This window comes from Corvus kubaryi, unplaced genomic scaffold, assembly GCF_017639235.1.
Source record: "Corvus kubaryi isolate FWS band 111438036 unplaced genomic scaffold, C.kubaryi_AGA036_p1.0 66, whole genome shotgun sequence".
Taxonomy (NCBI): Eukaryota; Metazoa; Chordata; class Aves; order Passeriformes; family Corvidae; genus Corvus; species Corvus kubaryi.
The window spans coordinates 22,704,113-22,721,239 of NW_024582054.1; the positions used below are offsets into that span (position 1 = coordinate 22,704,113).

Below are 17,127 nucleotides of genomic sequence, written 5' to 3' on the forward strand. Positions count from 1 at the left end.
CTGCAGACAAATCAGTTCTGTTGAAGAGGTTTCTAGTACATTTTTTTTGTTTCTTTCAAAAATAGGAAGCATTTAATGTCATTTGAAATAATCTCCATTTTAATGTAGGTTTTTTTGTGTACCAGCTTTAGCCATTTTACCAGTTGCTGAGCAAGAGAAGCTTTCATTGCTACATTATATACCCAGGTTTTCTGTTTTGCACATGATGTCTTTGCTCTAATTTTATTTTTTTAACTGTGGAATGGTATTATGGAGCCTGCTTTAATTTAAATTACCCAGGATTTCCTCTGTTTTCCCTTAGTAGATTAATTTTAAAATTTTGGTTAGTAGCCTTTACAAAGTAAATAATTGTATGCAGTCATCTGTATGCAGTAAACGTGGCTCTCTTGGTCAGATCTCCATCTGAAAGCTAGATGTATTGAAGTTTTTTTTCCCTCTTCACTTTCTTCTCCTGTATAAATTGTAGATGCCTTGGCATGTTCTGCTGAATTCATAGCAGTGTGTAATGCTGTTATTCTCAGATAAGAGAATGTCTGATCCTTGCTCTGAGACAAACATTTCTTTTTATCTGAAAATTTAGCTTCAGTAATCTATCACTCTCAATGGCAATTAGTTGCTAAATATCTACTGTTCATAAGCACTTTTGACTTGCTGTCTATGTTTAAAATAAACCTTAATGATGTGTGACTAATGAAATCTAGAGGCTACTGCATACCTGCATGGTAGGAGCAGATTAGAAATTAAGAAAATTAGGAAATCTGCTTTTAGTTACTTATTTTTTTTCTTACTTTGTAAATGTCAGCAATTACTTGGAGATAGGGAGTGACAACATGTATTATCTGCCCTTCGTGTAGATTTAAATTTTTCAAAAGGGGGGGGAAGCAGTGACAAGGAACATACAGGTACGGTGTTTTACAGGGAAGTGACAAGAATTTCAAGTGGATATGAGTCTGAAGTGTTGCATGAGAAATGAAATGGTTGTAGCTTAAGACCAAGAGAGCAGTGTTTTGAGAGAAATAGCACTCATTTAATAAGCTCTAGCATATTCTATGTCATTAGAAGAGAAAATTCTGCTAAATAAGTAGAATATAAATACACCTTTTTAAAAAGTCTCTTGGCTTCATAAGACTTTAAAGTACTGGATATAAGTATACTTCCTAGACATACAATAAAGAAAAATCAAAATTAACATGTTCAGGTGTTCTCAGTTGGTTTTGGGGTGTCTTTTTTTTTTTAATTTTTGGTGTGTTTTGGTTTTTTTTGTTTGGTTGGGTTTTGTTAGTTTCTTTGGTGGGGGGTTTTTTGTTGTTGTTTTTTTTGTTTTGTTTTCCCCAGAAAGTAATATGACTCTAATTTGGGTGGGTTTTTTTAGAAATACTTGTGTTAATGATGTATTACAATTCCATACTATCTACATTAGGTTATTTTTGTGAAAAGAATGCTGAAAGGCAGACAGTGAGAAAACTTTCAAGCCCCCAAACAGAACTCCAAACCAATATACTTCAGAATAATACCGAGTCTAAAAGTCACCATCGAGATGTAGAAGCTTAAGCTAGGACCGTTTTTTCTTTATAATGAAGTGATAGATACTTCTGAGTTACACATGTGCTTTGTGATAAAATTATGACTGAGGCACTGATAACACGTCTTCGCAAAATTTAGCAGTGAGACCTTGGACTTTTAAAATATATTAATTTTTAACACTATTTAATTTTATTGAAAATTGTAGTAGGAAGTTTCTAGTGAATAATTCCCTCTCAGTGCTAACAGCTGGTAAGTGAGTGGGGAGAAATTGGATCCTTTACTTTTTTCTTTTTCAGCAAACACTACCTGAGCAAAAATAGTTAATCATTACTTTTTTTTGCATAAATTAGGCTTAGGGTTTTTTCCTAGGTGTTTACCAGCTACTTGAGGCTTTTAGACATAAACAAATTACTTTTTTTTTTTTTTTTAAATGATTCTTAAGAAGTCTGTTTCAAAGAGCTGCTTTTAATAAGTAATTGGAAAATTGATTTTTTCAAATATTTGCATGTTGAGATTTGTCTTTTTCGATTCGGACATGGTTAAAAATATCAAAAAGCTTAAGCATTGTAGTTTCTTCTGAATGAAACATTCTGCAAGTGTGCGATGTGTGTGGTGTAGGAATCTTACTGAAAGTGGAGTACTCCTTAGAATAAACCAACATTAGTAATGTCTCATACAGAGTTAAAGGACCCTTTTTATCTTTTTCCGTAAGATTTTTCTGTGAAGCAGTCAATACTGCCAAGATGCAGAATGAATAGGTTATTTAATCTCTTTTTATTCAGAACAAGGGAGAAGTTTCTCCAAATGTCTCCGTTGCAGTTCTCTTGTTTCGTTGACATTCTCTGACTGAAATCAGAGGACTGTAGTATTTTCGTTCTTGCCACCTAGAGATAAGTACAGAAACATGTAGCTGCTAATTTGATCTGTTGATTTGTATTTGCTGTTGCAATTTGAAGGCCTGTGGCACCAGAGGACTGCACCAGGGTTTTCCAGCATCATTGACCTTGCTTTCCTTTCTATGAACTATATGCTAGGGTATCTCGTGTTAGTACTGTTCTTTAAATCCTGCTCTGAAGGTACCTAAACATGCCATATCAGTATAGAGTAGTGTGGCTTTGGATGACTTAGGATGTTAAAGACTTCCCAGCTAAGATTCTGAAAAACCTGTCTGTAAGCATGTGAGATTGCCTCAGCTCCCTCATTCGGAACTCAAGTTAAAACTAATCGTTTCCCATTCTGCTGTCCTTGGGCTTTTTTGTTTAAAATACCATTCTTGTTTTGTATACTGTCTCTTTGAAATCTGCTTATAGTGGGTATACACTGAATATCCTTGAAATATAATTGAGAGGTTAAGAACTATCATCAGAGGAAACATTCATTATGAAATTTCAGATAAGTGTCTTCAGAGAATTCCAAAATTGAGATACAAATTTTTTTAACCGTATTTCATAGTGTTATTTTGGATTTTGAACAAATGCATGTGTGCTGACCACTCTTCTCACTATTCAGAAATAATGTTGCAACTAAGACAGATGACATGTAAAGGTAGTAGTGAACAACTGTTTTTTCTTGATTCATAGTCAGTTAAATCCCTGATCTCATCAGGTATTGAAATATTTCAACCAATGCTACATTCCTAACCTTTTATTAAGGTTATTGGTATTACAGCGGAGTTGCAAATGGCCCTAAACTCCAAAATGTTTTGAAGTCTGTTAGTCACACACTTGGGACATAGCCCCTATTTCTACGTAACAAAACTTAATTTAACGTAGGATATATACTTAAGCTAATAATCTGTATTTTACAATGTAGAATTTACTGCAAAGTTTTAATATTAAGGTTTGAATGTCTAGTTTTAGAAATATATATAGAATAGCATATTGTCTTTATCTCCAAAGGCATTATATTGTACTTCTAGCAAGTGCACCGACAGAAAAACAGCGACTAGAATGGTGAGTAATCCTTGATAATCCAAGAACCAAATCAAAACAAAAAAACCTCCCCACCAAACATCAAAAACAACAACCTCCCTTCCCTCCCCGCCACCAGCCTTGGACACGAGGGAGTATCTAGTGTATCAGGTGTCTTCTTAATGAAAGAAAGTGGAGCTTCGGTGTTTCAAAATTAAATGGAAAAAGATCGTAGAGTTTTGAAAAAAAAGATGAAAAACTAGAGAGTAAAGGCTGTTGCTTGAATTTTTCCTTAACAGCACTGTCAGGTTTACTTTACAAATGCCTTGTGCACTTTTTTTAATAAGCAGTGTGAGGAGGTATGTTTTCAGTCACTTGAAATGCTGTTTCTCAAAACAAAAATTCCCCTTTCCCATGTTTCTGATCTCTCTTACTAGTGAAATTTTAAGGTTGGCAGGTATTGGGAATTTCTTCACCTCTAAAATTCATCATCTGAGGCCAAAAGAATATTGGATAAATATGTGGTAGCTCCTTCTGACTGCCTTTTACTTGGTGTGTAATGTCTTGTATTTAATTCCATTTGTAAAATCAGGCCACAGAGAGAGCTGCAGGGCATTCTTAAGCTTCCCTTGTGTCAGTTTTTGTAACGCCTTAACTGAAATAATTGATCTGAATTAATCTGGCGTGCACTAATTCATTTGTAGTCTCAAGTATTAATATAAGGAGAATGTTGAGGATTTTATCCTGATATATGATGTTAGATACTTCTATTATTTCCTGTTAATGAGATCTTGTTAATAAATGACATTTATGCAGGGTGGGCTTGGTGGAATCAAAAATCCGTATTCTAGTTGGAAACCTGGAGAAGAATGAATTCATTACACTGGCTCATGTGAATCCACAGTCATTCCCAGCACCCAAGGAGAATCCTGACAAGTAAGCAAACCCGTTTTCTTCATTAAATAGGGAGAAGCTAACTAAAATACAATTTCATTAATAAATAAATGGACATTTTTGTAGAATCTTAAAAGGATTAATTTTTAATGACAGCACCTAAAGGCAAACAAACAATGTTCAGCTCTTCTTAAGTACTATTTGTGAAATTAGGTACTCTTTAATTCTTTATAAAAATGTTTCTGAATCAGAAAATAAGGGGAAGTGTATTTTTGTTAGTAACTGTATTAATTGCATGATTTCTTGCCAACCTGTATAAGTTACTGCTACTTAGTTGATGCTGGCTTAATTGTGAGGAGGCACTGAGAATCTGGGAGAACATCAGGCACTGTAGAATGGAGCTCTTGAGTAACCAAGTTAATTTAATTTTACAAAATTTAGCAGTTGGGATGAATATCACTGAAATCATAATAACTGTTAGAATTTGTCAGGTTTTGGAAACAGTGGAGAGAATATAAAGTACTTCAGATTGCTGAAGATTTTAAATGTTTTTTGGCTCCTTCCTCTGCTATTCCTTTCTCCCCCACTCAAAACAGTGATTGCAGGTGTGTGGGGGCTGAAAACTCTTTTAAGACTTTATTTTGAGATAGCATTGTAATTAATTTGTAAGGAATCGTATTTTTGTGTGAAGTGTGAGAATGGGGGAGAAATTCGTCTTTACTGGGATATGTGAAAAGCCCTGTTATCCTTGCACAGAGCCTTTTCCACACATTAACTGCTTTAGGTACAGTATGGTGCTACTTTTTTTTTTTTAGAGGTTATGTAATTGTTGTATGCATGTTCTGAGTAAAATTGGAAGGAAGCAGGCAGTACCACTTTAGCATCATTTTAGCAGGTGGATACAGCTACAACTGCCTGCATAATCAGAGGCTTCAATTAGCTCTTATTTCAGAGGACTTGATGCAGGCAACGCTTTCAGGAAAGTTTGTCTTCCCAGTGTATACAAAGGACATTCTTTCACCTTCCCATGTGAAGGGGAGCTGTCAAAGGGAGGTTTTTAACTGAAACCTGCAGTTTGTGTTCAGTTACAGCTAAGAAATTTGAGTGTTGAAGACACATTTAGGTTGCGAAATGGAAGTTGCTTAGTTGGGGAATAGATTCTAATTACTTTCGGTGCCTTTATAGTTGCTATGGCTAGTTGAGAGCTGGTTACTCTCATGCTAGTAGCTACATGAGAGGATCTGTATGGGAGCACAATTGGATGGAGTAATCTACTGATGATCTTAGTTCATTTGCTGGAGGTAGATGTGTAGTGTTTAATGACTTTTATATTATGAATGAAAAGGGAATGTTGTTAGTCAGCTTTGGTTTTTGCTTTTGTATGTCTAGTTTCCCATTGCTACAGGAGTGAAAATGTATAACTGTTGTTACTGCAGCAAATAACTTATTAAGTTAGTTAATACTGTCAGTATTACATGACTGTTTTATACAACATTTTCCAGGGAAGAATACCGTACGATGTGGGTGATTGGGTTGGTGTTTAAGAAAACAGAAAACTCTGAAAATTTAAGTGTTGATCTTACCTACGACATTCAGTCTTTTACAGACACAGGTGAGTTTTGCTTTCTAGGTGTTCTGGTATTAATAAACTTTTTCTAGGTGTTCTGGTATTAATAAACTTGTTGAAGCTTTTGTCTTTGCTCAAAATATAGTCTTTATTCATAATGCTCATATTAGTAGTAGAATTGTATCTACACAGGGGGATTCAGCCAAGGAGTTCGGGGTTTTATTTAATGAAACACATTTTCAATGAGTTTTAATGCTTCTAAACACTTCAGACTAATGACTTTCAGTTTGTTCTCATTAAAAGTGATAAAAATTATACACACATCTTGCAGATCTCACTAAAAGTGTGGTACATTATTTTGTAATCTTTATTAAACAGATGAATTAGTTATCATATGCAAACTAGCAAGCATAACCTCAAAAATTTACAGTACAGTTTAAATATTTTTGTTACTTGGGGAAGCTAAATTTATCAGTGGATTACAAAATGTCTTTTATTCCATGGTGTTTCATGCTAGATAATTGATTCAGTAACTTTTACTTTCATGTCCAACACTCAGTGTAAGAGAGCTTTTTGGCTTTCTGATGCTTACTTTTTGATTCACAAAAATAACTTAGTACACACATAAGAAATTTTATAAGCAAAGAATTGGTAACAGCTGGGGAGTGTGACTCCAGAGTGTCAGGAACAGTAGCTTTGACAGATTTATCTAATACATTTGCTTTAATTTTTTTTTTTTAACAACAGTTGAGACTCAAGTATTCTGTGTTTACAGAGTTGAAGGATTAGGTTCAAGTGTTACCTAATGCAGCCCTGATCTCTGAATTTCTAAGACTCAGTAAGTTTGAGGAAGCAAGGGAATTGGACACCTTGACACCCCTCTGCCTCACACCTTTGAATGCAATAAATATATAGGTATATTTATAAATCATGCCAAGGTTTCAAAGTGCTTTCTTGCTGTATATATCTGCAGAGGGGCATTTCTTTCTTGAGAGGTGAAATATTTCTTGTAATTATTAGTGGTGAAGGAGAAACTATAGCAACTATAGGAACATCATTCTAATTTTTGAGAATTTAGAAAAGACAGTACCTTGGCTGCTGCTTTGAAGGAGTGCAGGAATTCAGAAGTTAGAGTTTCTCAGGTCTTTTATTGTTTATAAACAGATATTTCAGTAGTATACTTGTCAGACATTTTTGTATGAAAACACTAAAACTTGCACTTACAATTTTGAATGTGATTTATTTGCACTATATTCCTGAAGTTTGTCTAAATAGATGCACTTATAAGTGGAGTAGCATTTCATCAAGATCCTTATAAACTGTGGTGCAGAGTTTTTGATTTGTGAATACACTTCCAGAAGTAACCATCTAGTAAGCAATTTCTCTTTGTGTGTTGTGGGTTTTTTGGTAATCTGAAATTAATATGGGTCTGTCTTCATTGTTTTTAATCCATCCTAAAGACTTCTTTACCCTGTCTTTTGGAATAGACCCTACGATTTTATCAAAAGTAACTAAGCATTTTTCAGGATGAAATTAAAGAATAGCTTCCTTTTTTAGCAGGAGCAAGAGGAGGAAGAGAGACATGAAGAGTGATCTAGGTTTTCCTAGTTTCTTGGAAACTTTGATAAGACCTAATGTCAGGAATGATTTAACTATGTCTGGTTTCGCTGAGCATGCTTCTACCTTAGCTGTCACCTGTATCATTTTTTACAAAGAGGCTTTATGAGCTTCTTCAATACCAAGAAGTAGAGCAGTATTCTCTTTCATACTCAGTATTCATTGAACTCTTTGTGTGCCTCACTCTTAACACCTTTTTAATTGCATGTTCACAGCCTATTCAGTGAGATTCCTTAATGTTGTTCGGTAGACAGTGAATAAGGGAGCTACCTCTTGAGTTTTTATACTTAAGATCTACAGAGCCATTTTTTATTCATACATCTGCCCCAGCTTTTGTTTAATGTTGTAGAGACAGTCAGTGTGAATTAGCAGGCTTTTCATTTTTACCTGGCTTTACTTGAACCCAGAATCCTGGGTTCCAGTGCAGTTCTTGTACAAGCGCTTGCCATGTTGACTTACCAGAAGCAGATGTTCTGAGGTGAAGAGAAATAACTCGTTATAGTACACAAAATTAAAAGAAACAAAAACCAACCAAACAAACCCACCAAAACAACTGTACAAAATTTTTTAAAAAACCGAAAACGTACCAAAGCAAGAAAAAAGCCCAACAAAACAGAAAAAACCCAAACATAAATTACTTTTATATAAAAATGTAATGGTGCATGAGTTGTCACGGTAATTTTACTGCATTAGGTGGCACATGAGCACTTAGCTCCTGATTTAAAACCCATTTGTTGCAGGAGCTGTGTAAATAAAATCACCTGTGAAGAAAATAATTTGATGTAAATACTGTAATTCTTTGTGAGAAAATTTTATTTCTGTCTTTAGTCCCATTGAGAAAAAAATGAACAAGTTGCTTCAGAGCTCTTACAGTTAAAACTTGTTAAAAATAAACTTGTTAAAAACTGTGTGCTTGCAAGACATTTTTCTTGAAAAACAGGTCACTTGTTTCCAAACCAATGTTTGTGTTTGTACTATCAGTGCTAGTGTGGTAGGCAGTTCCCCTTCTTCCTCCAGTGCAAGGAAACATTATTCTTGTTCTTGAGGGTAATAAGTGCTCTGAAATGCAAATTGTTTCTGCCTGGGCAAGTAAGTGGACTTTGCAAAATGCTTCAGTATGTCTTAATGTTACTCTAATTGTGTAGTTTATAGGCAAGCAATAAACAGCAAGATGTTTGAGATGGATATGAAGATTGCTGCAAGGCATGTGAAACGTAAGCAACTTCACCAACTACTACCTAATCACGTGCTTCAGAAAAAGAAAAAGGTAAACTTCACTAATATTTGAGAGCAATGAAAATGCAGTTGCTCTCAAATTTTTGATTTTTAGGTTTACTAATCAAAGAATTAAAATCACATTTTGAGATCTTAATTTTACCTGCAATATGATCTCATTTGAGTGTAGCAGTATTATTAGGTGCACTAGATCTAATACTAGATTTTTGAGAACATCAACAATGTGGATAGTATCTTCTTGTCTGGCTGAATAGTTTACCTGTGTGGCCTATGGTATGGCCTGTGTGGAGAATGGTAGCATTAGTTTTTAATTAAGATGCTTCATTGGATTGTTTAATTTTAGTGGAGTCAGGAAGAAGGGGTGGAACTTTGAATTGAACAATTCAGTCTGTTTCAAAATCCGTGCTGCTTTGTATTACCTTAATTTGAGAGCAATACGGGTTTGCTTGGGTTTCTTAATAGCTAAACCACTGTTACATATTCTGTTTTAACTGTAGCTGAATAACATGCTTTATTTCTATAGCTGTTTTATATTGAATGCTGTTTTCAGGACTAGAAAGTCTTTATTGACACCAAGTGTAGATCTGCTTCAGAGAGCAATGTAAATATTAAGTAATACATCTCTCTAAGTAGTAGTACTATGTCAGAAAAGGGTCTTTCTTCTCCATGGACTGAGTTCAAATCCTCTTTAAATTCTTTTTATGTACATCAGTTGCTTTAAAGTTAATGAAAGTATTTATAAGCCCACCAAACCAAAGAAATTTGAAATAAAGCTGAAAATATAATCATTAAATATGTTAACAGTTTGGTTTTGAACGTGATTGGTTCAGACAAATCTGTAGCAGAGTTGTGAACATGAAAATGTAAATGCTTGTAGTGGGAGGATAGTGGATTATTTACATGTAAAAGGATTTGAAAATTGTCCATAAAAGTTTGCATTTTGAAATAACTTTAATTTCTGTTGATTTTTAAACCTTTAATTAGACTAACAGAGTTTTCCTTTGCCTTGTGGCTTGCAGCACTCAACAGAAGGGATCAGGTTGACTGCTCTGAATGACAGCAGCCTAGACTTGTCTATGGACAGTGATAACAGCACGTCTGTGCCTTCGCCTACCAGTGCTATGAAGACGAGTCCGTTGAACAGTTCTGGAAGTTCTCAGGGGTAATGAAGACTCTCAGTCTTGTTGCTGCTCTCTCTTCCTGAATTACTTGTGTTAAATACATGGCAAATACTGCATGCATGAGATAGCTACTGTTACCAAGGTGGGAATGTTCCAAATTGGATGGAGATTGTAGGCACTCTTATTTCCAGTTTGAGCACTAGAGTGAAATTTCGGGAATAGGGAGCATGGGACTGAACTTGAGATGAGGAGTTCTAAAGTTGGATAAAAATGCTTAGAAGAACACTATACGAAAACCTGGGTCCTGCAGTAAGGAGGGTATGATAGGTAGTGAGCAAGTAGTTGTGAGGGTGAGTAAGTAATTTTTTGAGTTTTGGATCCAAGTGTGAGACAGTAGAGAGGTTTAGATTTTCTGTCTGGGAAATCAGTAGTGCTACTGCTGTTACTGATGATACCTATGCAAATTAAGCTTAGGAACATAATTTCCCCTCTTAGTTTCAAAGTGTACATAGTAGAGTTTTCTTAATACTAACTTTCTGTATTAAGTCTTTTCCTACCTTGACTCCAGTTTGCCCCAGTAAATGAGTTTAGTCCTTTCTTTGAAGAGTCTCATGTTCATCTCTTTGATACATATAGAAGTTATCATCAATCTCCTATAGTTCAGCAGTATTACACATATATTATAGGGCATTGTATAGGACTAAATACTTGACTTAGTCCTTTTGACAAGTGTTCTTTTAGTTATTCTACCTTGGTAAATGATTAACAGTAGTGGATGCCACTATCTGTGCTATTGAAATGAGTCTGTGATACCTAGGATATCACAGGTGAAGTGGAAATTGATATTAGACACATACTGCTTCCCAACTTCTTGAAGATTAAAAGAGGATCATTTTTGTGGTTGGTCACTTGAAGCCCCAGACCTTTGCTTGGGATGATTGGTTTTGTTTCATCCTTCAGTAAATAGTTGCTATATTTTCCCCTGCACATTATTTGGGTGGACACTGCCTTAATTTTTGCCTGTCTTTTAAGCACAAATGAGATAAAAATAAAATGAGACCTTTTCCTGGTCTCAAAAACTGTCATTGAGTGATTTAAATTTAATATTTGATATAGCTTCCATTGCTTGAGTTTGATAGCAGATTGCAATGCTCATTTTTACCTTTTTACTGACATAAGTTCTGCTCTGTAATGTAGGTAAAATACCAGCTGTGGTTAGTGGTCACACATACGATGTGATGAAAGGCAGATCATGTAGCACCATAGCTTTACTAATGTTTTCAGTGGTCCAAAATTTGTCTCTTTTTAGCAGAAGCAGTCCTGCGCCAGCTGTAACAGCAGCATCTGTGACCAACACACAGGCTTCTGAAGTCACTGTGCCACAAATAAATTCCAGTGAAAGCTCAGGGGGTAAGGAAAATGGCATAGCATATTGTTTCTGTTGAATTTTTGGTAATGTTTATAAGGCAATTTTTCTTCCAGTTTGAGTCTTCTAGTCTTTACTTAACACATGCTGTAATGTATTCTCCTTGATATGCATAGTTCAATAATTTCTTTAGGATTCAGAAAATCATAGAGGAATATTTATGCTGTGATGTTTATTTCTTTTAGGGATTTATATTTGCCATTCACAATAGCAGTAGTGTTCCAATGACCTAATGCAGGTCTATAGTTTGTTTGGCTAAATGAGGAAAAAACTATCTGAAGCTGGAAGAACAATATTTATATTTCTTTTTAATTCATTATGTAGTTAAACTCAAGGTGGTTCTGTACTGTCTGTATGTAGTCTGTGCTCCCATGTTCCCGCTCCTTGTGCTTCATGAAATTGATTCTAGGAATGAAAAAGACTCAGATGTAAGCAGAAACACGTTCCTTACTGCTGTCTGTTCAGATGTGTCCCACCGTGTGTGCTAACTTTATCCTCCATTTTTCTGCAAGAAAAAGTACACTTTACTTAAAAGTAATTAAAAAATTTGACTCTTCAGTCAAAGAATAAAAGCATCTGGTGAAAATGTTCTCTTAGAGTCAGCTACTCTTCTTTTTTGATGGAGCTTTAGCTGTGTGCAAGGAGCAAATCAGAAATAGATGGAAAAGGGGAGTGACTGGTTAGCCTTTCAAAATGAAATCTCTCATTTCACTCTTGACGTGTGGCATGGTTTAGTCTTACTTCTCTCTGATTTTTATCGTGTCACAGGTGCATCAGTGTGAGTAAGTTTGTCCATGAGCAGCACTAAATGGAGCTTAAATGGCATGACTGGTTTTTGGATTTGGAAGCATATCAGAAGTTGTTCATTCTTATATTTTGGTTAATCAAAATGTTAATCATCTGATAGTTGTTAATGAAAAATTTCCTCAATGTATTTTTTCTCATCTTGGAGCATCTCCCTATGTGCGCTTATTGGTTTGAGGTAGGCAATTGATGAGATAGAGCTTTGTCATATGGAGCATTTTTCAAAAGGATGTATATAATATCAATTCTTTATTTGATGCTCTGTGACGACTTCGTATTTGTCACTGCATAATCTAAGCCTGAGAAGTGATAAACTTCATTTTTGGGTGAAAAAGGGAATATCAGATTGCTCTTGGATTTAAGGCAGTCTTGGCAATGCATACATATGGCTGAGTACAGAAGCAGTAGAACTTCAGGTACCACAAATAATACAGCTGTATTAGTAGAGAGCTCTGCCTGGGCTCATGTAGCCTGCCTCAAGCAGGGTTAATCAGGCTAAGCAGAGTGTCATTGCCATGGCTACCCTGTGTCTGGTACCGGACTTCTTTCTCAGAATCATAGAACGTTAAGGGCTTGGAATGGACCTAAAAGGTCATCTAATCTCAACCCCTCCTGTCATGGGCAGGGACACCTCCCACTAGACCAGTTTGTTCAAGCACTTATCCAACCTGGCCTTGAACACTGTCAGGGTTGGGGAATCCAGAACTTCCCTGGACAACCTGTTCCAGTGTCTCACCACCCTCTCGGTAAAGAATTTCTTCCTAATACCTAATCTAGACATCCCCTCTTTTAGTTTGTTCCCATTACTCTTGGTCCTATCACTACAGTTCCTGACAAAGAACCAACCCCTCTTTGGCTTCCCTGTAGGTCCCCTTCAGATACTGGAAGGTTGCTGTGAGTTCTCCATGCAGCCTTCTCTTCTCCAGACTGACCAGCCCAAACTTTCTCAGCCTGTCTCTGTAGGGGAGGTGCTCCAGTCCTCATATCAACTTCGTGACCTCCTCTGGACTTGCTCCAACAGTTTTGTGTCCTTCTTAGATTGGGGACACCAGAACTGTACGCAGCACTCCAGGTGGGGTCTCACAAGAGCAGAGTAGAGGGAAAAATCCCCTCCCTCAACCTGCTACCCACACTCCTTTGGATGCAACTCAGGCCATGGTTGGGTTGGCTTTTGGTGCTGCATGAGCACATTGCCAGCTCACATTGGGTTTTTCATCAGCTACCACCCCCAAGTCTTTCTCCTCAGGGGTGCTCTCAGTCACTTCTCTGCCCAGCCTGTGGGTGTGCCTGGGATTGCCTCAACCCAGGCATAGGACTTTGCACTCTCTTTATTGAATTTCATGAGGTTTGCACTGACCCACCTGCCCAGCCTGTCCAGGTTCCTCTGGATGGCATCCCATCCCTCCAGTGTGTCAACTGCACCACACAGCCTGGTGTCATCAGTGAACTTGCTGAGGGTGTACCCAAGTTCAAGAATGAGCTTGAAAATAAACTGCAGTGTATGCTCACCTGCTGTTCCAAATATGATGCTTACACCATTAACTGTACCACTTCCTTGATGCCTGCTTGATGTCAGGGGTTTTGATTAGAGACCAAAAATACCAGTGATTGAACTGAAATGATTGTGTCGACTCCTCTTGTTGAAGATCTTTAAATTATTTGTCCATAGGTACTTCAAATGAAAGCATTCCTCAAACTGCCACACAACCAGCCATTTCTCCACCACCAAAGCCTACCATCTCTAGAATTGTTCCCTCAGCGTATCTATTAAATCCATCACCAAGAAGTTCAGGAAATGTTGCAACAAAAATGCCTAGCCCTGTCGCAGCAGTGAAAAGGACATCTTCTCCCCATAAAGAAGAGTCTCCTAAGAAAATTAAAATTGAAGAGGTATTTGAGATTTTGAGATCATACCATAGCAATGTTCAAAACTTTGAATATTCATTTCACCCAGAGTGCTGATTCTCATATTCCAAGTTTCAGATATTTCCTAATCTGATTGCATTGCTGCTTGATGTTTTCAGCTTGCCAAGTGTCTTTTATTTTGTTGATACTCATCACATGACACACAAATGCTTAGAATCTAAATTCTTGTCTTAAAAGTAATTATTTTGGTAAGCCTATATTATGCTAGGTCTTACAGCTAATTCTGTCCTTATAAGCACTTCGACCTTATTTTCTTGTTGATTTTTTAAAAATATGTTTTATGATTTGTGATAGTTTCTGTGTTTGCTTTTCAGCAGGATGAAATAAGTGAAGATACTAGCTGTATAGATTTGAATGAACATGAAAAAATGGAAACTAAGGTATCTATGCCTAGACTATGTGTATATTAATTGGGACTCTTCCTTGTGAAAATTACTGTGTTTCTCTCTAGGAATGACTAAGAGTGTGTCTAGATATAGACTCTCCAGTAAAGATATCAAAATGATATGTTATTTTTTTAATGTTTATATCAGTATTATTGATGAATTGCAGTCCATTGCCTGCTGCCATGCTAAGTTGAGCCTGGATCCAAAGTCACATAGGACTGTCATTTCTTTGCTGGTCATTCATGGTGAAAAAATTAGTCGTCATATTTATATTTCAGGTTGTTAAATTAGATCAGGGATGTGTTAATATGCAGTGTTTTGCCTGATCCCAAACCTTATATATGTTAATAAGTGAAAGAACAATTGTCCTCTGTATTCTACTGGGAGTTTTCATGTTGGGCTGAGAATCCTAAAGCCAGCCACCTTGTTAGCTTTTTAGATAAAAAAATTTCAAGTGATGGTAAGTAAATCTTCTCTGGCAGTGAAATTACTGTGTGAAGTTGCAGCATACTCTTTGAGGACTTTGGAGATTCAATGTGGTCCTCCACTATCTTGTAATTTAGCAGACAATTTTTCTGCTTAGTGGTGAACAGAAAGGTGACAGACTCTTTTTAGCCATATGATAGCAGCTCTCCACTTGGGATTTTGCAGTTTTTATGGGCACGTTCTGTTGTCTCTGGAATACTCTGGAAATTATGCTTATGCTTAAAAGTAAGTTCATTGGTTTATAGCTTCAATGCCCTGTAGAGAGGAATTGTATTTTATTGGGCAGTCACCTTGAAATATCTCTGAACTTAAGATAGGTGAGGGCAGAAATACATGTAAGCACTTAATCCTTGCTTCAAAAATAGATCCACTGGATATAGATCATTATAAAAGACATAGATAATCCTGTTAGTTTTTATTGGCAGTCTCCTCTAAGTCTTTGTCCTTAATATTTATGGAAAGAAATGGTGGAATTAAATTTCTTAAATTAACAAAAACATAGGTTTTCTTCCACTGAAATGCATGGCTTTTTTTAGGGTATGGTTACTAAATGGTACAATTTGAACTAGCAGACTGTTTTTATTAAAATGAGAATGTGCCATTGTCCTGCTTTAGTCCTGTAGTCCCACTGTTGTACCTGAAAATTAGTCTCTGACACTCATCTATTCATTTAGAAAGCTGATTCAACCCATTAAAGCAGCAGGAAACCTTTTGTGGCAGAATGGCAAAAGCTGTGGAAAAGCAGTTAAATTTTTAAACAAATTCTGCAGCTTTTCACATGATCTTCCTTGATAATACACTCTTTGTCTTTAGTGAGTTGAATGATATGTAATGTGTTGCTATAGGATTCTGTATAAAAGGTGTTAATTGGTTAAACAAGTGACAACTGAGAAGTGATGTAGCTTGTGTTGATGTCAAATCCCTAATAAGTGAAACATTCTCCAGTGTGGTGGTTCCTCCAATATAAAAGGAAGGGTGTCAATGCAGCAAGCACCAATGCTTGCATTTTTCTTTTGCTGTTTTCTTTTGCACAATATAAAGCATTCTGGAGTTCTAGGAGTTCTATATAAGTAGCTCATTGGAAGTGGGTGTAACTGTGGTGATGTTTTTGGTTTTTTCAGGAGCAAATTGAGACAGAAGTGAATGTTAATTCTCAAACAGAAACTCTTCAGACAACTTCTCTGCAAGCTCCTCAGGTACTGTTTTTAAAAGCAATACTGCCGTGCATGTGTGTATATGCTAATCTGTGGTGAAAGCATTGAAACTGAAATGAGTCCAGACGTTAAAAATAAATGTATAATTTTAAATATAAATCCATTGTATGGAAAACTACTTGTTGTTACTGTCACAATTTTTGTGTTTTAGATGGTCATTGATCTTATTGAATGTGCATTGTAGCTAAACATGTATGGCTTGCCATACAAACTGACTGAAGCTGGATTCGCTCTTCTGAATTGTGCCTTCAAAGTAAGGGGTTCAGTTTATTCCTTTGTGCTTTGCACATCACAGAATAATCCTTTCTAACAAGGAAACAAATGCTTTAAATAGCTGCTGCTCAAAGATATCCACGTAGAGGTTGAGGATGTAAACTGAAATGTAACTTCAGATTCTAATATTTGGTACAAGAGAGAAGTTGCAAGCTTGTCGCTCCTTAGCCAGCTTGTTTTAGCAGTGTAAAGTCCTTTGGAAAACAGTAAGAATTCTATGCCATTCACTTAAATTTTTGTTTTTAATATTTTAACAACTTTTAGAGAGCACATCTGTGTCTTACTAGCATTTTTAAGCTTCTCCTAGTGCTCTATTGATTCAAGTATCATCATCAAAAAGTATTTTATGCACACTTGAATCATTAAAGTATGTGCAGTAAATGTGTTGGTTGAAAATGGAGATTGTTGCAATAGTGATAATGGTATTTCTTACTGGAGATTTTGAACTGTATGAGCAGTACTGAATAAAGATAACAAAATTGTTTGGCAAAAACTGTAGATGCTACATGGACTTCCTAAACTGCTTCAGGGAGGTTTTTAGATCATTTAGTAAGTACACCAATTTTATTTCATCTGTTGTTGAGGGGGGATTATATAAAGCTTTGTAGCTTTTTTACAGATTATGTAGTTGTTACTTTAGCAAAAGTAGTCTGGAAACTACAAAAGGATGGTGAGCCTCTTCTGTCATTTTTTGGTGTTCTTGTTGGCTTTGTTTAAAACACTGCCCATGTTGCAGAAAATAG

General features: G+C 36.1%; 1 protein-coding gene across 7 annotated transcripts in view; it reads left to right on the forward strand.

Annotated features, from left to right (window-relative positions):
• PAPOLA (poly(A) polymerase alpha) overlaps positions 1-17,127 on the forward strand; it is a 44,076-nt gene that overhangs the window by 23,679 nt on the left and 3,270 nt on the right. For 2 of the 7 annotated variants that reach the window (XM_042048331.1, XM_042048329.1), the window contains exons 13-21: positions 3,423-3,476; positions 4,251-4,370; positions 5,831-5,940; positions 8,658-8,779; positions 9,768-9,910; positions 11,179-11,279; positions 13,769-13,989; positions 14,343-14,405; positions 16,019-16,093. In XM_042048331.1, the coding sequence (XP_041904265.1) occupies positions 3,423-3,476; positions 4,251-4,370; positions 5,831-5,940; positions 8,658-8,779; positions 9,768-9,910; positions 11,179-11,279; positions 13,769-13,989; positions 14,343-14,405; positions 16,019-16,093 (1,009 nt within the window). Of the gene's footprint in view, positions 1-3,422; positions 3,477-4,250; positions 4,371-5,830; positions 5,941-8,657; positions 8,780-9,767; positions 9,911-11,178; positions 11,280-13,768; positions 13,990-14,339; positions 14,406-16,018; positions 16,094-17,127 lie in introns of all 7 variants that reach the window. The other 5 variants (XM_042048332.1, XM_042048328.1, XM_042048330.1 and 2 more) reach the window with 3 other exon arrangements.